This window comes from Sapajus apella, unplaced genomic scaffold, assembly GCF_009761245.1.
Source record: "Sapajus apella isolate SASKATOON/1434 unplaced genomic scaffold, GSC_monkey_1.0 scaffold18, whole genome shotgun sequence".
In the NCBI taxonomy this organism is placed as follows: domain Eukaryota; kingdom Metazoa; phylum Chordata; class Mammalia; order Primates; family Cebidae; genus Sapajus; species Sapajus apella.
In genome coordinates, this window is record NW_022436958.1 from 29,634,098 (window position 1) to 29,657,015 (window position 22,918).

The window sequence follows — 22,918 nt, forward strand, 5'->3', positions numbered from 1 at the left end:
CACAATAAGAGACTTACCAAGTTTCCTATAGTAAGTACATTTTTGAATTCCTCAGTCATTGGGTGGTGTTCCATAGCCATAAATAATGTGTTTAAAACTATGCAAATGGTAATCGCAAGATCTACAAAAGGATCCATTACAATAAAATAGACACACTTTTTGAATTTTATCCAATGTGGAGAGCAATTCCAGATCAAGAATTTGTGTGCAAATCTGTACCACCAAGGTGGACATTTTTGTCTGGATTCTTCAAGTTCTAGGAGAAAAAAAAAAACAGAGGACATGGAGTTAGCCATTTGTATATTTTAATCCTAACCAGATACAAATCAGCCAGGCACTCTAATATTGAAACAAGGTTTGTGGTTTAGATTTTGAAAAACAGTATTGTTTCCATGAAAGCGTAGCCTCTTACATAAGTCTAGTATGACGTGTTCATTGCCTAAGCATAAGTGAGGGGAAGAAAGTTAAATGAATTACTGAAAGCAGATATGTGGGCATCTTTCAGAGAAAAATGCACCTAACGTGATAGTAAAAAGGAGGACCAATGTCTCCTTAACAGAGAAATATATATTTTCTACCAATATACATATTTTTTGCCTCTGTTTGTAGTCCCATGACAACAATAAGACAAGACTACTCTATCCAGAAAAAACTCTTACTGTAATAGCTCACATATGAAAATAATCCTTGAACCAAGCGACTAGAAATAATTTATGGAGGACCCATGAAACAGACATTTCACACCAGTAGCCCGTTTACTTCTTACCATTCATTTAAGGGATGGGTAGGTAGTTTGTCTTGTCCCATGATGGGAATGTTGGGGGTGAGGTGTTAGACCAGGGACTAGGTAGGACTGGGGCATATTGTCAGGGGAGAGAGTAGGAGTCAGCACAGTTTGTAAAGTTGTCACCCTTTGACTATCTTTACTTATTAGAAGAGACAAATTTTGAGTGAATAGGTAATTTGTAAGATTATATAGTGACAGAATCACATAGCTCTGTGTTAACCTTGTTTTCTGTATCAATTACCACTAAATTACTTATCTTTGAAAGGTCAAATCACCACCACCTGTTCTGTGTTTTGCGTTTTTTTTTTTTTTTTTCATTTTTGCAAAGTCATTTTGCCATGTTACCCATGCCTGTTTTTAATAGCAAATAACTTTATAACTTTATAAAATACATAAAATCAATGATATCAGTATCCATTGGTTAGATTTACCATTGCTTAAAACCACTTTATAGTCTCTGAAGTCTTCCTAAGAACTTCATGTGCCTATTTAAGGTTGACCTGATTTATGTTAACTTTATTTAAGAATCTATATGGTGAAAAGAAGATTATTACATACCTTCTACAGTGTTTGTTAATATGCTTGCTCTACTCATTGCTCTCTGTCTGAGGTTGGGATCATTCAGCATATCCTCTGAAAGGAGATAAGAACTACAACGCCTTTTTTTGTGTATTTGATTGGTTGTGCCCTAAAAAAGAAGTCAATTAATGTTTTAAGAACAGAATCCTAATAAATTGTAGGTATAGGATAAAATCTTTCTTATATAGCCATCATGAGTAATTAAAAGTAGAGACTAGATTGCTGGGTTCAAACTATGGCTCTGCTATTTACTGACTACATATAATAGGAGAGTTACTTAACTGTCTCAGTTTCATTATTGGTAAAATGGGATAGTCACAGTACTTGCTTCATATTCTTTTTATGAAAATTAAAGGACTTAATATTTAGGAAGTAAAAAACAAAGCTAGCTGCTTTTTTTGTTATATCACTATCATCACCTCTCCACCTTTCTGGGTGTCCAACTTATTCAGATAGTTTTACCATGTAAGAGTCCTACATGAAAACAGTTAAAGTGCTATAGTGCTGTGTATCTAAAGGGGTAGAATCTCAGTATTCTCTGATAAATTTCTGGAATTACTTTTTGTTAAGGGAACAACATTAATGAGGCTACTATAATGGTTGTTTCTTACTGCCAAGGAAGACTAATGAGCTGAGCCGCATATATGATGATAAATGACTCAATTTAAAAATAATTATTAGTGAAATGGAGAATGCAAGCTACATCTGAAAGAGGTGACCTCTCTTCAGCTCTAGATATTGTTGCCATGCAAAAATATGAGCTCAAGCATAACAAGTGTATTTACTTTTGTGAGAAAATGTCTTATTTTTAAAACTTGACAACTAATTCAAATTTAAAACACTATATTGGTTCAGTGTGGGTTAGAAATAAACACACTTACACACACATGTATATACACAACTATACAACTCCATATCTATTGTGTTTGCCTGCTTGTGTGTGGTATGTGGTATATATTTTAAATATATATATATATATATATATATAAAATTATTTAAAATATATTTCTAGATTTGTAAAATTGTATAGTTGTATAGGTATAATCATATAGATATGTGTATGAAAGCACAGACATACAGACATAAATATGTGCATGGCTGTATTATGCATATATGTTTATGTGAACAGACACACCCATTTGAGAGATCTCTGTAAAAAGTCAAAAAGCTGATTTTTTACAGGATGTCTTGAAAAACTTTTTTTTTCTTTGCTATAGTCTGTCAAACAAGAATTTGTCTGATTATACTAATTACTTTCCACGTAGGCATGTTTCAGGTATAGAGATTACACCATTTGTCATGCCATGTTTTCATATAAACCATACATTGTGCCACAATTTTATCTTTATTGTATTTCTATCGTGTAAGTATCTTCTAATTTTGTAGTTTTCACTTGAGGATTTATTGTGATACTGATTTTTCTATGGTTAAAAAAACTCTTAAAGGAAGAAACTTCATTAAACTCCAAATCTGATATAAATTACATAATATTTAACACATTACCCACAACACTGAAAAACAAAATGCAACCAAAGTTTGATTCCACAGAAATTTAACATGCTCATTCAATAAGGAAAAATAACCTTGACAGAAGGGCTTAAGCTGTGTCATGCACACATAGAGGTCATATGTTACCTAAAAGCACATGCATTTATTCAAATTGAAATATGGTGTGTGGCCATGGACTTGATGAAACTTTACTCTCACTTAAAATACTCCATTGTCTGCAAATATAAATATATGAGCATGTAGCATGTGTTTGAAGCTTATTGGGTTAGTCAAAGCCCTTGCTGATATTAGTAATGCAGCATATCACGGTGAGTGAGCTAAAGAAATACCCTGGAAACTCCAGGAATAGGTAAGATCTCACTTTCAAGCCTAATCAGACACCTTTTCCTAAACACTCAATGACTCCTAAACCTTTGGAACTACTGTAAAATGGTTGTTTTGCCTTTATGTTTGTTTGTTTGTATCAATGCATGTATTTCAGTTATTTTGTTTTGATTCATAGACTCCAGATGAAATACTTTTTAGAAATGAAAAGTTATGTTTCACTTATATAAAGGACCTAAGGCACAGCCATTCTAAATGTTTTCAAGATAAGAAGCCTACTGCACATTGGAGAGATAGTAAAGTGGGTGGTTAAGAGCACAGCTCTGAAACAGAGAGCATCTGTTTCAACTTCAGAGCTACCATTTATCAGCTGAATAAATTGGGGCAAATTGCTTTATTTCCCCATGCCTCAATTTTCCCATTTGTAAAACAGATATAATAAGACATCATCTCGGCCAGGCGCCATGGCTCATGCCTGTAATCCCAGAACTTTGGAAGGCCAAGGCAGGTGGATCACCTGACATCAGGAGTTCGAGACCAGCCTGACCAACGTGGAGAAACCCCGTCTCTACTAAAAACACAAAAAATGAGCTGGGTGTGGTGGCACATGCTGTAATCCTAGCTACTCAGAAGGCTGAGGCAGGAGAATCACTTGAACTCAGGAGGTGGAGGTTACAGTGAGCTGAGATTGCACCATTGCACTCCAGCCTGGACAACAAAAGAGAAATTCTGTTTAAAAAAATATATATTAAAAATAAATAAATAATATCTCATGGGGTTGTTGTAAATACTAAATATGTGTTTTCTGTTATTAACAACTCATATAAGATTCCTTGAAATAGGTACATATTAAGCTGTGACTTGAAAAAGACAGCAGTAGGTGGCAAGTAATCCAAATTTCTTCATAGAAATGGGATCTATTATTAACTAATATTAGCATTATCTTCACATTTTCTGTGCTGATATCTATCTATATATGTACCTTTCATAAATTGTTCTCTAATGAGATGATTTATTATCTTCAATTATAAAATCAATAGACCTTTTTACAAAAATGGGGTTTTATCTATCTTTGAGTTAGATGCCTACAGCACATAGAATGAGGATTAAGCTAATGAGTCAAAGGTGTGTTTCTAAAGAAAAAGTATTGCAAAATGCGGAGCCATTCACAAGACCAGAGAGAAGGCCCTCCAGCAGAGAGACCGACTGATGCAGGAACAAGGGCCCAGCCATGCCTGAACTATGGTAAAATGTCCTTACGCTGTCATCAGAAGTTGCCTTATCTATTATCACCTCTGGCAGAAGCTGTCCATTGGGGAGCATGAGGGCTGAGCGTCCATCAACCAGGGAGACCACACCATTGCAGTCCACAGCACTGTGCATCTTCCCATTCACTGGCAGCATTGGGGAGGACCTACTGGCTTGACTGACGTTACTGCTGCATCTCTCAGGGGGTCTGTGGGGCACGAACAGTGAGCCCCTTCTGCTCTCATTGTCTCCAAAAATGCTGTGCTCATCATCAGCAAATTCAGTCTCAGATCCTATATCTCTTCCTCGGCCCTTGAAACTGAAAAGGCTTGTTCTGCTGCTTCGCCTTGCAGAAAACAAGGAGCCACGAATGCTGAGTGGTGACTACAGGAAAATTTAAAAAAGACATATTTGTTGAAGCGCCTACTAATAGAAGCACACTTCATGTAAATACCACTGAACATGCTGGCCTGAGGGCAGGTGTCTCTGTAATAGCTTAAAAGAAACATACTTAAAAACAAAGCAATTCAGTGAGAAGAAACCTTCCACTTAAGGGATGAAACAATTTGTAGAATTCATCCTTTGAGGACCAGGTAAATTATTTGTTGCTGTACAGCTCTCAAATATTCTGGTCTAGAGTTATTGCTCCATTCTTTTAATGCCATTCATTTTGCTGTACAGAACATATCACTTAAAGAAAAAGAGATTAGTATTGCTACCTGTCATTCAGCTTTTTATATTTCAATCCCTAAGAGTCACAAAAAATGGAAATTTACTTATAGTCAACGACCATGCCGTATGGTTCTTTGCATTGCAAATCCATCTTACATACTGAGAGCTCAGTTAAAGTGTATTTAAAAAGAACTTTTAATACCAGTAAGTATATAAAGTCATTAAATATTTAAAAAGAAGTTGCCCAATACCAAAGAGGCGGAAAAATTCATGCTTATATGACTCATGTCCAGGATAAGCTTTTTCCATAAATCAAATTGAATGCAAATTCTTTGGAAGGATCTAATTCAATAGACATTAGTGCTTACTATGTAAAGAACAAAGTGGTAAGTATTGTGAACAATGGAAAATTATGACAAGGTCTTTTCCTCAAAACCAGCTTGGACTGCTTCTGTCATATTTCTTTTTCTTGATATATATGTTCAAATTCTGTATCATCATCTAGGTAGTGAAATTTTGAAGGCAGGGACTCTATCTTTTATTACTGTGTATATCAGGCAGAATCTTGCAGATTCTTAACTAGATTTTTATTTTAGAAAAATGATTTTTGGGGTTGTGTGATGGAAAACGGGGGAGTGCTAAGGAAAATAGAGGCAATGGTTCATCTTGGAGGCTTGTGGAGAGCTATAGGCAGGGTGGCCTGAGAGATGAAGGTTTCAGTGAAAAAAGAAAGAAAGAGAAAGAGAACTTCCATGTAAGCAGAATTAACAGACTATGGCACTACATATTAGTAGTTCCTGTGGTTGAGGGTGGAGGATATCAAAGGCTTCTCCAAATTTCCAAATGGGTGCATGATACTCAGATAATACCATTACCTACAGTGGTTAAGAAAGAAGAGAGACTGCTCTCGGATTAGTTTTTAACCAATGAGGCATTATACATCACAGACTAAATACAAATATAAAAGTTATTCTATAGTGTGAATAGTATCTTTATTTCTACAATGTTTCTCAGGAGTATTTTGTTTTTGAAAATGAGTTATTAGAAAAGACATTGACAATTCTGAAACTATAAGTTCTTTTAGAAATGATCAAACTTAAATGGAAACCTGAGTACATCTTTCCATAAATGCTCAGCGATACTAAGTTTTTACCTAAAATCATAACAATGGAGCCACTCACTATCCACTATCATCTGAGGTCTCTTACCTCCAAAGACTTTTCTCTATCATTCTGCCTCTGGTGATACACATTTAGCAGTTTGGGTGGTACCTGATTGGGGGTAGATAATCTCTTTTCCTGTGCTCGCCTATGCCCTTCGACACCAAGGTGGAAACTTTTTCTTCTGATGCTCTCCTCTGATTCTGATTTGGACAATTTCTCAACATCTCCCTTTTCTTCTCCACTGGAGAGCTTCTTTTGGTTCTTTTTCTTTCTTCTGTTTCTTCTTTCTTTAGCACTTTTAGAGCTCAGTTTGGATGTTTCAGAAGAACTCTCTGAAAGGCCCATAATTCTGCTTCTCCCAATGCTTGTATATTCAGCTGCTGCTGCTGCAATTGCCTGGGTGGGCCAAGAGGTTAACACTTAAACGAGTCATTTCCAAATCCTGGGAAACCCTAGGACAGGACATATTTCGCCTACCAGTGTAACTACATGGTACATATAATTATGTCCTTTAAACATGAAATGATCGTTTTCTTTATACAATGACCAGAATGCTTACAAAGTATATATTTGTTTCCTGTCTCAGGTTGAAATGAAGCTCTATTTTGTTTTGGAATTAAACTATTATATGTCATTAATTTGCTTACAGTAAAGAAATATTAAATATTACATGTTAAACTTTCACAAGGTAATTCTGAAACATAAAACTCACATAAACCATGTAATAAGATAGACAATTTGCATATAAGGCAATTAACTCAATATTATCAATAGAATCAGGCACTCTATGGTTTAATAAAGATTGAGTTATCTGAAAAATAAGTAAATTATTAAAAAATGATACTGTAAGAAAATGGTAAGGTCAATGACTACTAGCCTGAAAGAAATTTCTGGGAATTCTCTAGGTAGTACCTGGTATAACCTAGTACTATCCCTTTACAAAAATGTTTTGATTATAAACATTAAAAAATTCTTGTAAAAAAAACTGGGAAATAAAGATGTGAATGAAAAACAGAAAAATCACCTTACATCCCAAAAATAATTGGTGCTAATATTTCTTCCATTCTTTTTATATGTATGTATAATTTTAAAATTGAGATTGTATTCTACTATAGTATTTATCATTATTCTAAAAGGTTTTTCCTAATGGCATAATAATTTTTAAAAAAATACACAATTTTATGACAAAATAATACCATAAAAGATATACAATTTTCATACCTTTTTGTTATTTTTTAATTTTTCAAAGTTTAAATGTTTTCTGATTTTTACCATTATTAAAATGCTGCACTGAATATTTGTGCATTAGAGTTTCTCTGAATTACAGATGATTAATCCCCCCTAACACTAGATTCCTTGAAGAGATTTAACTAGGTCAAACTAAGACAAATTTTAAGATACCTGCAGTATATTTGAAATTATGTTTCTTTTAGTACAAGCCTTCTCAAACATTTACACTGAAGAACCTCTTTGGAGACAGGATTAAGGAGGAAACTTTCAAGGATCTGTGACAGCCTGAAGTAGCCACACCAAAATTATTACTTTCTTAATATCTCATGCTTTATCTTAAAAATCCTTGTGACATTAAGAAAAAATGACACACCGTTTTCTTTATACCCCATAGAAGAGTATCTGTTAAATTTAATCTTAAAATATTTTTCCTGAAACCATTTTATATAATCGGTACTCTGGGGAAATGCACTCTGTGTGTGTGTGTGTGTGTGTGTGTGTGTGTGTGTGTGTGTGTAAGGATGTAGTTTATATACCTAAATTCAGTGGCAGTATCGTAGCCAATGAGGTTTATCAGAGGTGCGATTATTGCTAATTGAAACCTTTTCCCAATACCCGGCCGTGATGACTTGCAATACAGTCAGCACTGGCAATTTTTTTTTTTTTTTTTTTTTGAGACGGAATTTCGCTCTTGTTGCCCAGGCTGGAGTGCGATGGCACCATCTCGGCTCACCCGCAACCTCCGCCTCCTGGGTTCAGGCAATTCTCCTGCCTCAGCCTCCTGAGTAGCTGGGATTACAGGCATGCGCCACCATGCCCAGCTGATTTTTTGTATTTTTAATAGAGACGGGGTTTCACCATGTTGACCAGGATGGTCTCGATTTCTTGACCTCGTGATCCACCCGCCTCGGCCTCCCAAAGTGCTGGGATTACAGGCATGAGCCACCGCGCCCGGCCAGCACTGGCAATTTTTGACAGTCTCTACGGAAACTGATTATAATTAAAAAAAAAAAAAAAATCTAGCCGGAGAAGGCTGAGCATAGATCACAGGGCCTGTTATAACCTTTTGCATTTCTATCTCTAAGAAGAATTTTAGATCAAATAACACTACCTCCGCTTCTTCTTGCTCTTTTTTAAGTCGGTCTAACATCTGTTGAAATTCTAATTCTTTCTGTTTAGCTTCTTTGATGTTTGCCTGGTTCTGTTCTTCATAAGCCATGGCAACCACAGCCAGGATCAAGTTTATTAGATAAAAGGAGCCCAGGAAAATGACGACAACAAAGAAGATCATGTAGGTTTTGCCAGCAGCACGCAAAGTCTAGGGAAAAATGGAAATTGTCATTTTAATAATAGAAAAAAAATTTAAGTAAATTATTTCAATTTGACAAGCATGGGCAAATCTGACAGTTTTGTATAATCTCATTTTATCAAAAATGTAAAGAAAAAATTATGTCTTCATGGAAAACAAATATTAAACACATTTTCAGTACAAAGAATATAGCAATACAATACGCTTATACTAAAGTCATGTGTATTTCTTGATTATTAAGTGTAGTAGTATAAAAATCATGCATTTTTTCCTACAGTCTGAAAATTACTCATAAAATTAAACCCTTTGCTCACTTTCAAATTTTAGGACAGGTGATGTCTATAGTCCCTTTTACTGTTAAAAGTCTTTCTTTTATTTCTTTACCATCAAATAATAATAGCATTAAATGTTAACAGTAGGCAGATAACCTTATTTAATTACTTTATTCATCTCATACGTATTTTTAATTAACTTTTCTTAAGTGTTTCTGCTTTTAAAATAGATTTTACTTTTTAAAATAGTTTTAGGTTTAGAGCAAAATTAAACTGAAGGTACAGAGATTCTTTCTTTTCTTTTCTTTCTTTCTTTCTTCAGAATGTGTAATTTGTTACATAGGTTTACATGGGCCATGATGGTTTGCACACATCAAGCTGTCATCTACATTAGGTATTCCTCCTAGTGCTATCCCTCTCCTTGTCCCCCACCCCTCAACAGGCCCTGGTGTGTGATGTTCCCCTCCCTGTGTCCATGTGTTCTCATTGTTCATCTCCCACTTATGAGTGAGAACATGTGGCGTTTGGTTTTCTGTTCCTGTTTTAGTTTGCTGAGAATGATGGTTTCCAACTTCATCCATGTCCCTGCAAAGGACATGAACTCATTCTCTTTTATGGCTGCATGTTATTCCATGGTATATATGTGCCATATTTCCTTTATCCAGTCTATCATTGATGGGCATTTGGGTTGGTTCCAAGTCTTTGCTATTGTGAATAGTGTTTCAATAAACATACATGTGCATATGTCTTTATAGTAGAAGGATTTATAATATTTTGGGTATATGCCCAGTAATGCGATTGCTGGGTCAAATGGTATTTCTAGTTCTAAATCCTTGAGGAATCACCACACTGTCTTCCACAATGGTTGAACTAATGTACACTCCCACCAAGAGTGTAAAAGTGTTCCTATTTCTCCACATCCTCTCCAGCACCTGTTATTTACTGAATTTTTAATGATTGCCATTCTAACTGGTATGAGATGGTATCTCACTGTGGTTTTGATTTGCATTTCTCTCATGACCAGTGATGATGAGCTTTTTTCCATATGTTTACTTTAAGTTCTGGGATACATGTGCAGAATGTGCAAGTTTGTTACACAGGTATACATGTACCATGGTGGTTTGCTGCACCTATCAACCCATTATCTAGGTTTTAACCCTGCATGCCTTAGGTAGTTGTCCTAATGTTCTCCCTCCTGTTGCCCCTCCCCCCAACAGGCCCCACTGTGTGTTGTTCCCTTCCCTGTTTCCATGTGTTCAAATTGCTCAACTCCCACTTATGAGTGAGAACATGCAGTGTTTAGTTTTTCCTTCCTGTATTAGTTTGCTGAGGATTATGACTTCAAGATTCATCCATGTCCCTGCAAAGGACATGATCTCATTCTTTTTTTATGGCTGCATAGTATTCCACAGTGTATGTGTACCACATTTTCTTTGTCCAGTTTATCATTGATGGGTATTTGGGTTGGTTCCACGTCTCTGCTAATGTAAATAGAGCTGCAATAAACATATGTGTGCATGCATCTTTATAGTAGAATGGTTTATATTCCTTTGGGTATATGCCCAGTAATGGGATTGCTGGGTCAAATGGTATTTCCGGTTCTAGGTCCTTGAGGAATTGCCCCACTGTCTTCCACAATAGTTAAACTAATTTATACTCCCACCAACACTGTAAAAGTGCTCCTATTTCTTCACAGCCTTGCCAGCATCTATTATTTCTTGACCTTTTAATAATCACCATTCTGACTGGCTTGAGATGGCATCTCACCGTGGTTTTGATTTGCATTTCTCTAATGATCACTGATGTTGAGCTTTTTTTATATGTTTTAGGCTACATAAATGTCTTCTTTTGAGAAGTATCTGTTCATATACTTTGCCCACTTTTTGATGGGATGCAAGGCTGGCTCAACATATGGAAACCAAGAAATGTAATTCATCACATAAACAGAACCAATGACAAAAAACACATGATTATCTCAATAGATGCAGAATAGGACTTTGATAAAATTCAACATCCATTCATGTTAAAAACTATAAATAAACTAGGTACTGATGGAACATATCTCAAAATAATAAGAGCTATTTATGACAAGCCCATAGCCAATATCATACTGAATGACAAAAGCTGGAAGCATTCCCTTTAAAAACTGGCACAAGACAAGGATGCCCTCTCTCACTACTCCTATTCAGTATAGTATTGGAAGTTCTAGCCAGGGCAATCAGGCAAAAGAAAGAAATAAAGGGTATTCAAATAGGAAGAGAAGAAGTCAAATTGTCTCTGTTTGCAAATGACATGATTTTATATTTAGAACACTTGATAATCCCAGCCCAAAAACTCTTTAATTCAATAAGCAACTTCAGCAAAGTCTCAGGATACAAAATCAATGTGCAAAAATCACAAGTATTCCTCTGCACCAACAATAGACAAGCAGAGAGCCAAATCATGAATGAACTCCCACTCACAATTGCTGAAAAGAGAATAAAATAGCTAGGAATACAGTTTACAAAGGATATGAAGGACCTCTTCAAGGAGAGCTATAAACCACTGCTCAAGGAAATAAGAGAGGACACAAACAAATGTAAAAACATTCCATGCACATGGATAGGAAGATTCAATATTATGAAATGGCCAAACTGCCAAAAGTAATTTATAGATTCAATGCTATTCCCATCAAACTGCCATTGACATATTCACAGAATTAGAAAAAAAAAAAAACTACTTTAAATTTCATATGAAACCAGAAAAGACGGCATATAGCTAAGACAATCCTAAGCAAAAAGAAAAAAGCTGGAGGCATCACCCTACCTGGCTTTGAACTATACTATAAGTCTACAGTAACCAAAACAGCATAGTACTGCCACCAAAATAGACATACAGAGCAATGGAACAGAAGAGAGACCTCAGAAATAACACCAGACTTCTACAATCATCTGATCTTGGACAAACCTGACAAAAACAAGCAGTGTGGAAAGGATTCACTATTTAATAAATGGTACTGGGAAAACTGGCTAGCCATACGCAGAAAACTGAAACTGGACTCCTTCCTTACAACTTATACAAAAATTGACCTAAGGTGGATTAAAGACTTAAATGTAAAACCCCAAACCATAAAAACCCTAAAAGAAACCTAGGCAATACGGTTAAGGACATAGGCATAGGCAAAGACTTCATGACAAAAACACCAAAAGCAATTGCAACAAAAGCCAAAACTGACAAATGGGATATAATTAATCTAAAGAGCTTCTGCACAGCAAAAGAAACTAAATATCAGAGTGAACAGGCAAACTATGGAGTGGGAGAAAAATTTTACAATCTACCCGTCTGACAAAGGTCTACTACTGAGAATCTGTAAGTAACAAACACATTTACAAGATAATTAACATTTTAATTAGCAATTTTATAATGTAATATACTTTTATCATACATTGCATTTTAAAGTGAATTTAGAATACTATAAATGAAAAATAAGTCTCTCTTTCCTCTGATGAAAAATTCTTTCAATTGTTTTAATTTGTGTTTCTTTAATTTTGAGTAAAGGTGATCACTTCTTGCATATTTAAAAAATACTTGCATTCCTGTTTTTGCTGCAAAGTGTATCTTCATAATTTCTCTATTCATTTATAATGTTCTCAGAAATTAAGTAAATATAAAATAGGCCAAAAATAGAAAGAAAGAAAGAAAGAAAGAAAGAAAGAAAGAAAGAAAGAAAGAAAGATCGATCGATCTGTGGCTATTCTGAGAAAAGCGACTCATTATGTGTAATGTAGGATAATCATTTCGGCCTTCTTCCTTTTGGGGTTGGCTGCTGAGAATATACAAGTAAATAGAGACCACAGCCCCAAGAGTTTCACATTTAAGTTAGAGGAAATGGCCATGTGAATTAATACAGTACAAGAGATCCATGATATAAACTGAAGAATATACAAAAAGCCATGGAAGTCTACAGCAGGGAGCAAATGATTTGGGAGAGAAAAACTTAGATAAATGAATTGAGTCTTTAACTGTAAATAGGAATTAAAAACTAAAACGTGATGACCAGGTTAACATTAGACAGCCTCTTCTGTTCAGGCCATCCCAAGCATGCATGTAAAACAGCGCATGTGCAGGAGCAGCTGGAGAGAACATTACAGTATGTCCTGGTACTTAACTAGGACCCATGGGATGATATGCTAAGGAAGGAAAAAGATCTAGAGATTATATCTGTCCAGAAAAATAAGAAAATTATTTACGACTCAAGAACTTACATATGATTATTGCTGGGAGTAAAACATTTCTAATTTTAGTAATAAGATAATAGAGTTTCCTCCATGCTCAAATAAATATAAATCCTCCTACTGTAAGGCTGGTAAACAACATACATAGGATACGCCATTCCAAAATACAATGCATGTTTCTCTTGACACTTACCTGTTGGTAAAGGTTTTCCCAGTAATCTTGGGTCATTAGCCTAAACAAGGCTAAGAAGGCCCAGCTGAAAGTGTCAAAGCTTGTGTAGCCATAATCAGGGTTTCTGCCAATTTTCACACAGGTGTACCCTTCTGGACACTGACTACACATGAAAAAGAACATTATAGGTGAGAGTATCTTCAGGACATAAGCTAAAGGGCCCTACTGAAGAGTTACAAACTCAAGGTTTCTTCTACAGGGGGACAATATTGAATAATGATTAAGAATACATGATTTGGAGCCAGGACGAACCAGTTTTGAATCACACTCTGCTTCTGACTACTTGGTGACTTTACCAAATTCTTCAAGGCACAAGCGCCTCTGTAAAAACAGGATAGTAACATCTACCTCAAGAAAATAAGATTTTCATTAAGTTTAAATAAGATAATATGTACAAATTACTTAGCTTACTTCCTGCACACAGAAAGTGTTTTAAAAACTGTAGCTGCCATTAGCATCATCATCATTAAAATATGGAAACTTTTAACAGGTGTTTTGTAACAGTTCTTCAATCAGTAAATATTGATAGGTAGGCCACTACCAAAACTCTTTCTTTGCATATAATTATTGGAATGGATTAGGATAGCCAAAATATAACAATTGTCTAAATGCATAAAGATGTGCAGCTTTAAGACTCTCTTCTTTCTAAAATTGGGGGACTGTTTTTTCATGATGCCATTAAATAAACACAATATTAGTTCTTCTGGTAACAACAACCTTATCCTATTTATTCCTATGTTCCCAGTGCACACAGACCCTGATTAAGAGATGTCTGCACAGAGGGAAAAGCAAGAGCTAATGCAGCTAATGCTGCAAAATGAAGTTGGTATAAGACAGAGGCAGCAAGATGAACAGTTGAAATATATACAATATTCTTAAAATTTATGTGCCCAAGTTCAAGGAGTCCCTTTGTTTAGAGTGGCCAAAACACTACATTCAGTCACCTATGTGTCATATTTAATTGGAGAATGAGTGGAACTTGGGGATGGAAAGAAAAGTTGATTTTATGACTCTTCTTTCCAGAAAGAAGAAGGACCTGAAACTATCCAACCAACTTTTGGTGGCGTCTTCTTGAAGTAATATTTTCTACCTTCTTAAGATTTATATGACTTCTGTCTTGTGTTAATTCCAGCACCATCTCAACGTCTTGCTTTTGAGATTATGTATGAACTATGAACATTTTAAAGACTGGATTTGCTGTGGGACAAAATAAGTCAAATAATACTGCGAAACAATGTAATACATAAAAAGCAATATAGACTCAAAGACTCTAATTTGCAAACTGATAGAACATGCTTTTCCTTCTCTTTCAGCCCTTAGACTAAAAAGAAAACAAATATTACGTACCCTGAATCTGTGCTGAAACCACAAAGGAGAGCATCCTTGGATCCCTCCAAGTAATAAAAGTATTCTGTTGAGGAAGAATTTGAACCGTTATAACATTACAGAGTTTAAGCAGTGATTGTGATAAAGCAGGTAAATTAATTGATATAGACATATAGCCAAAAATTCAGGCCTGATCCCAGGCAATATGCATCCATTTATTTATTATTTTCTCATATATTCTCCCTTAAATATTTATTGATCACCTCTTATGGGCCAGGCAATAAATATGACAATAAACATAAAATTGTTAGTTTTATGAAGCATCCTTTATGTTTAGGTGATGGTGGAGGTGGAGAAAAACTTAAGTAAATAAATAAATATACAAGATATTTTCAGATACTGATAAATGATCTAAAGAAAATAAATTAAGACAAGGTGGTAGGCTGCAGTTGGGAAGGTCTTTCTAAGGAGATGATATTTAAACTAAGACCTAAATGTGACAAAGTAGGCAATCATACAAAGACTGGTGAAGAGATATTTGAGTAAAATTCTTTTACTTTTCATTCACCAAGAATGAAAGGGGAAGGGCAAGAGTGAAAGACCTAAGGCACAGATGAAGTTGGCATGTGGAAAAGCCAGCAAGTTGGGCCGCATGGCTACTGTGTGGTGAGAGAGAGAATTGTGGTGGCAGAGGTAGGCAGAGGTCCGATCATGTAGGAATTTACATATCATTGAAATGAGTTTGGATTTTAAGTATGATTAAAGGTACCATCATGTGTCACTTTATGACTGTGATACATTCTGAGAAATGCATCATTAGGATGTTTTGTCCTTGTGCAAACATCCTAGAGTGCACTTATGCAAATCTAGGTGGTATAGCCTACCATACACCTAGGTAGGCTATGTGGTATAGCCTATTGCTCCTGAGATGCAAACCTGTAGAGTGTGCTACCGTACTCAGTACTGTAGGCAACTATTATACAATGGAAGTGTATATCTAAACACAGAAATGGTACAGTACAAAATGCAATATTATAATCTTATGAGATCAGCATTGTATATGTGGTCTGCTATTGACTGAAACATCATTACGTGGTGTATGAATGTAATAAAAATGGGAAATAGAGATATGGGATATCACTGACATGTTAAAATGTCACTGTAACTACTCTGTGGGCAGTGGGCTATAGAGAAGCAGGTATGGAGGCAAGGGGACCAGTTAGGCGGCTCTAGTGAAAAGGGACATGGCTACAACTCAGAGAATAGCTGTGGATGTAGAGAGAAGGGGAGGGAAGGAGAGTGGACAGGAACTGCTAATGAAGGGCATGTGGGGTGTGTGCAAGAGAGAGGACATGAGATCTATCAGCTGGGGAGATGCTGTTGCCTGTTGCTGAGAAGAGGAAAACTACAGTAAGAAGAGGTGTGGAGAAAAACCAGGAGTTCTGTTTCAGCCATGTTTGAGATGATGGTTATTTATTATATTTTTCAAGTAAGCAGTTGGATTGATATGAGATTCTGGACATCAGTAGAGCTGTCAAGGCTGGAGATACAAAGATGGGAGTTATCATCTAATAGACAGCTTTCAAGGCCATGGGGATTGATGAGTTTACCTAGAGAGAAAGTTTGTAGCTAGAAAAGGAAAAGGAAGGGAAGAGAAGGGAAAATAGGGGAGCAGAGTAGAAGAAAGGAGGGGAGAAGAGAAAATGGGAGAGGAGGGAAAGGGGAGAGAAGGAAGAGAGGCCTGATTGAGTCCCAAAATACTCCAGAAGAGGCAAAGTCTGTAATGCAGTAACTAAATAAATAAAATTTGTTTTCTAAAATTCATTTTACTTTTCATTCACCAATCCATACTTATTTAGGACCTACTAATTCTAGGTGTTGAGGAGATGACAATGTAATCAATGTATATTTTCCACTTTCTACCTTTCATGGTACCCTTTGTGCTAAGTTTATTTATTTATTTATTTAATTGCATTTTAGGTTTTGGGGTACATGTGAAGAACATGCAAGATTGTTGCATAGGTATACACATGGCAGTGTGATTTGATGCCTTCCTCCCCTTCACCTATATCTGGCATTTCTCCCCATGCTATCCCTCCCCAACTCCCCAACCCCCACTGACCCTCCCCTATTTCCCCCCAACAGACCCCAGTGTGTAGTGCTCCCCTCCCTGTGTCCATGTGTTCTCATTGTTCAACACCCGCCTGAGTGAGAACATGCGGTGTTTGATCTTCTGCTCTTGTGTCAGTTTGCTGAGAATGATGGTTTCCAGATTCATCCATGTCACTACAAAGGACACAAACTCATCATTTTTGATGGCTGCATAATATTCCATGGTGTATATGTGCCACATTTTCCCTATCCAGTCTATCGTCGATGGGCATGTTGGGTTGTTTCCAGGTCTTTGCTATTGTAAACAGTGCTGCAATGAACATTCGTGTGCACATGTCCTTATGGTAGAACAATTTGTAATCCTTTGGATATATACCCAGTAATGGGATTGCTGGGTCAAATGGAATTTCTATTTCTAGGTCCTTGAGGAATCGCCACACTGTCTTCCACAATGGTTGAACTAATTTACACTCCCACCAACAGTGTAAAAGTGTTCCTATTTCTCCACATCCTCTCCAGCATCTGTTGTCTCCAGATTTTTTAATGATCACCATTCTAACTGGCGTGAGATGGTATCTCAATGTAGTTTTGATTTGCATTTCTCTGATGACCAGTGATGATGAGCATTTTTTCATGTTTGTTGGCCTCATGTATGTCTTCTTTTGTAAAGTATCTGTTCATATCCTTTGCCCACTTTTGAATGGGCTTGTTTGATTTTTTCTTGTAAATCTGTTTTAGTTCTTTGTAAATTCTGGATATCAGCCCTTTGTCAGATGGGTAAACTGCAAAAATTTTTTCCCATTCTGTTGGTTGCCGATTCACTCCAATGACTCTTTCTTTTGCTGTGCAGAAGCTGTGGAGTTTGGTAAGATCCCATTTGTCTATTTTGGCTTTTGTTGTCAATATTTTTGGTGTTTTGGTCATGAAGTCCTTGCCTACGCCTAAGTCCTGAATGGTTTTGCCTAGATTTTCTTCTAGGGTTTTTATGGTGTTAGGTCTTATGTTTAAGTCTTTAAGCCATATGGAGTTAATTTTAGTGTAAGGTGTCAGGAAGGGGTCCAGTTTCTGCTTTCTGCATGTGGCTAGCCAGTTTTCCCAACACCATTTATTAAACAGGGAATCGTTTCCCCATTGCTTGTTTTTGTCAGGTTTGTCAAAGATCGGATGGCTGTAGATATGTTGTGTTGCCTCCGAGGCCTCTGTTCTGTTCCATTGTTCTATATCTCTGTTTTGGTACCACTACCATGCTGTTTTGATTACTGCAGCCTTGTAGTATTGTTTGAAGTCTGGTAATGTGATGCCTCCCACTTTGTTCTTTTTGCTTAGAATTGACTTGGCTATGCGGGCTCTCTTTTGGTTCCATATGAAATTTAAGGTGATTTTTTCCAGTTCTGTGAAGAAGGTCATTGGTAGCTTGATGGGGATAGTGTTGAATCTGTAAATTACTTTGGGCAGTAAGGCCATTTTCACGATATTGATTATTCCTAACCATGAACATGGAATGTTTCTCCATCTGTTTGTGTCCTCTCTTATTTCGTTGAGCAGTGGCTTGTGCTAAGTTTTCGTAGTAAAAGTTCTCATCAACTCTTTTGTCATTTGCTATTAAGGCTTGCTCCTAAGACTGGGGGCAGATCTATCCTTGCATCGTAAACATTTAAAGGACTAAAAACCCTTTTCTCATCTCTCTTAAATATCTATTCTACTTAATAAGAGCCTGACTTCCTATTTTACTCAGGTCTAAGAAAAAAATCTGATTATTAGGAGACTTTTGCAGTACTCATGGAAGAAAAGCTATGAAATCAGATATTCTTGGATTTGAATGTTGCTTCTATTCCTACTTAACTGAATTATCTTTAAGCCGTTAAGCCTTAGTTGCTGCATCTATAAAATATGCATAAGAATACCTACTTTATAAAGTTATTAAATAGCATACATAGGATATTGCTTTTAAAGCGCTTGATACAGTGATCCACACATTCTATAGTAGCTGCTCAAAGACAGGTTTTGTTGTAATTAGCTAAACTATTACACAATTTGAGATGAAACTATTTGCTGACTTACACATCATTATTTTATCTTACCTAGAAGATGCAGATAAAACAATAAAGCCTCATAGTTTGAGGTGCAAATGTAGGTGAGAATGTGCATGAAAAGCTTTCCTGAAAACACTCCTGAACCTCAGGAAGGATGGGCCTGGTAGAGTGAGTATCGGGGAGGCTAAGATGCAATTTTGCATACATAAACATTCAAGATATTTTGTTATGGATGTATTGCTTTATAATTATCCTTTAAACTAACTCTGGTTCACGTTTCTCAACCACTGAGGAGCTGCATTATATGAATGGGCTCTGGAGCTGTCTGTACCTGCACACTACTGCACTACTATATTTAACGCAGTACAAGAATGAGGAAAAGTGAAGCAATGTAGGTAGCTCACTCTAGGTTTGTAGAAAACTTTAAAATAATTTCTAAACAACTAGGCATTAAATTATTAGGATGGTTGGCTTCAAGAAGATATAAGGTTAACACCTCTAAAAAAGGGGAAAATTGAATGCAAAGAGAAATGAAACATTGCTTGTGCACATTCAAAAGTGGCATGTTTCTGAAAAATAAAGAGTGAATCATGACCTAGTAATTCCACTGCTAGGTATATACTGAGAACTGAAAACGTATTTCCACAAAAAATTGCACATGAATGTTTACAGCGACATTATTCATCATAACCAAAAAACGGAAATAACCCAAATGTCCATCAACTGATGAATATATAAGCAAAATATGGCATATACAAGAAATATCACTTAGAAATAAAAAGAAATGAGGCATAGATATATACTATAGCATGGATAAATTTTGAAAACATTATACTAGATGAAAGAAGCCAGGTAAAAAGCCACATATATTATGATTCCATATATATTAAATCTACGGAGTGGGTAAATCCACAGGGACAAAAAGTAGATTAGTGGTTTCCAGGGGCTAGGGGAAAAGGGAAGTGGAGAATTACTGCTAATGGGCCCTGGGTTTATTAGTAGGAAAGATGAAAATATTTTAAATTAGATAGTGGTGATAGTTGCACAACTCTGAATACAGTAAAAAAAAAAATGAGTTGTACAGTTTAAAAAGTGGAATTTTGTGGCATATAAATTATTTCTCAATAAACCTATTTTTAAAAGCGTATACAGCATAATGGCAAAGTTTGTGGGTTGTGGTAGAATAAATGCCAATTTCTCAGTAAAATACATATGGGGAAAAATGAAAATTGGTATGACAAAAATACATAATTGATATTAAATCTAATGAAGATTCTGGGTGAGTTTTTACTTCAAGATTAATGTAGAAAAAGGGCCAAAAACCCTGATAATTTTGCCCTTGCTCAGAAAGACAACTTACGACAACTGTGTATGTCTTGGGCTTATGGAAGTGAAGGATATATCCCCAACCAAGGGTGAATAATACAACTCTGAGAAAACTATGGCAGGGGATCAGGTCTGGGCAGAGGGCCTGCATATGATATGCTACAGTCTGGCAAATATAGTTTTCACAAGAAAACAGCTGTAGGTGAAGGGGATAGGAAAAGTCTTGTTAGTAGTGAAGACCAATATTGTGGGTTTTTTTCCAAAACTTTCTCTATTAAATTTTCAAATATTCAGAAACTAGGAAGAAGAGAATATCCTATTTTAGCCCAACACAACCACAGTATATTGCTCCGTAATACTGCACATTTAGCTACACACTGCACATGAAACCCACTTTCAACTGTAGCAGCAAAAAGGGTATTTGATAAGCATTAAAGTAGATAGCAACACCAAAGGAAATCCACAAATTGTATGTTTTTCAGAAGGAGCCCAGACAGTGAGTTAATTAATTTGGTCATGAATTTTGAAAGACATTTCGGAAAATGCTTTGCTATAGGCACTGGAAAACGCTTTTAGGTTATGCTGAGATTCTCTATGTAGGCTGCCTTTACCATGACAATTCTTTGATCTTTTTAAGATTGCCAATTCATTTGCCTTACCACTTTCTCATGATCTATCCACCAACTCAGCCTCTTGTCACTCTTTGTCCAGCCTGTGTCCATAGGCATTCATTATAATCAGTCCCTAACCTGGCAGAACCAAAATCTACACATATTCTAGCATCCGTCTTTTCCATGCTGGCTCCCAAATGGCTGAATGTTGGTGAAGAGGATCTTATAACAAAATGAATGGTTATATTTTAAGTAAATAATCTCCAACATCAAATTGGCACTCAGAATACCCTCAATTTCTCATTCCCTAAGATGACCATATATATAATGCATTCTTGTCAAATCTTCTGTAGAATTTTCCCTTCCTCATTTGCACCCTCAGGCAATGATCTCATCTTATACTTTGAGGAAATAAAAACCATTGCATTTGAACTCAATCATTTTTTGATAACTCTGCAGCCTTCCCCTCTATCTTTCCTCCTGTTTCAGTGGAGCTGTCTCTCCCCTTTACTCTTTCACTTTCACAAGGACTTGACTTCTCCCTGTCTCTCCTGAATTCATTCATATGTAACTACTCATTCATTATAACTAGCAAAACATCCCTAAAAAAATTGATATTTAAAAAAAATGCCAACCATTGCCACATTATTCTGCTTCTCTTAATAGCCAAATTTCTTGGGAGACTTGTCTATACATATTATCTTCTTTCTGACCTCTTATTTTCACCCCAGTATGCATTTTATTCTGACCTTGAACCCTTACCACTTCCTGAAATTTTCTCAAGAAATTCTCTGGTGACTTCCTTGTTACTTAACCTAATGCTTATTTCTTTCTTCATCATCCTTCATCCTTGATCTTGCACCATGATTCTACACAATCACTCCCATTTCTACAATATGTTTTCTTCTCTTGGCTTCATTATTTATATCTTTGCTTCTTACTTTACTAGCACTTTTTAGCTCTTTCTCTGTGTTCTTTTCTAGACCATCTTTTCTACCTGAATTCTAAACATCAGAGTTGTAGATCTCAGCAACAGATTGCTTTAAACACCAGGTCACCCATTCTCTACTCACTTAAAAATATCAGAGATGTTCAGAGGTAGAGGGGCGGGAGTGTGTGTGTGTGTGTGTGTGTGTGTGTGTGTGTGTGTGTCCTTTCTTTTTGCTGATTGCTCTGGAATTTATTATCTCCAAACCCAGAAAGCCCTCCGATTTCTATGCTTAAATCTCCAATTGTCTATATTATTCACCTGGACATCTCAAAGGCATCTCATTTTAATTTTAGCTAGATAATAGTGACCCCCCACTACAAACATGTCCACCATTTCCTTATAAACCATCAGCACCTATCCAGTTACTGCAGGCAGAAACTGAGAAGTCATACTTGATGCTTCCTCTCTTCTTGAATCCATCAGCAAGCTCTACAGACTTTGTGTCTTGAGCTTATCTATTTCCTTTTCACTTCTCTGCCATCACTCTAGATGAAACCTTCATTTTCTCTTGCCTAGATGGGAGAGGAAATCTTCAACTGGTCTTCCTTATTCCCATCTACTGTCTACCCTTGCTTAGTCAGTTTGTCCACATGAGGGACAGCAATAAAAACTACAGCATTTAAAATAAAATACAAACTCCTTCCCATGGACTGAAATGTTCTGCATGATATGACCCCTGTTTTTTCTGCTACTTTCTCTGTTGCCATTCTTCCTTTCTCTTACTAAACCACAGTGCTATTTTTCCATTCTTTAAACCCATACCCTTCCTTTATTCAGGGCCTTTGCCCATGCTATTCCTCCTAACTAAAGCAGCACCCTCCATAAGCAGACTCACACCCACACTTACACTATTTTGTGGCTTCTTACTATCTTTTAGATCTCAGATTAAAAGCCATCACCTCAGAGATGTCTTCTCATCTAGTTAATATCTCAGCACCTGAGACTCACTTCTTTTGCATGGCATTTATTATACCTTGAGA

General features: G+C 36.2%; 1 protein-coding gene and 1 non-coding gene across 3 annotated transcripts in view; one reads left to right on the forward strand and one right to left on the reverse strand.

The window, feature by feature from the left end:
* SCN9A (sodium voltage-gated channel alpha subunit 9) overlaps positions 1–22,918 on the reverse strand; it is a 175,766-nt gene that overhangs the window by 78,774 nt on the left and 74,074 nt on the right. Inside the window, exons 8-14 of one of the 2 annotated variants that reach the window (XM_032286613.1) lie at positions 14,887–14,950; positions 13,501–13,642; positions 8,624–8,830; positions 6,391–6,678; positions 4,493–4,831; positions 1,346–1,475; positions 18–256 (exon numbers count right to left, since the gene is read on the reverse strand). In XM_032286613.1, the coding sequence (XP_032142504.1) occupies positions 18–256; positions 1,346–1,475; positions 4,493–4,831; positions 6,391–6,678; positions 8,624–8,830; positions 13,501–13,642; positions 14,887–14,950 (1,409 nt within the window). Of the gene's footprint in view, positions 1–17; positions 257–1,345; positions 1,476–4,459; positions 4,832–6,390; positions 6,679–8,623; positions 8,831–13,500; positions 13,643–14,886; positions 14,951–22,918 lie in introns of both variants that reach the window. The other variant, XM_032286612.1, reaches the window with a different exon arrangement.
* Positions 8,047–8,190, forward strand: LOC116557168. Its single transcript, XR_004271381.1, has one exon. It is a non-coding gene; the product is annotated as a U4 spliceosomal RNA (small nuclear RNA).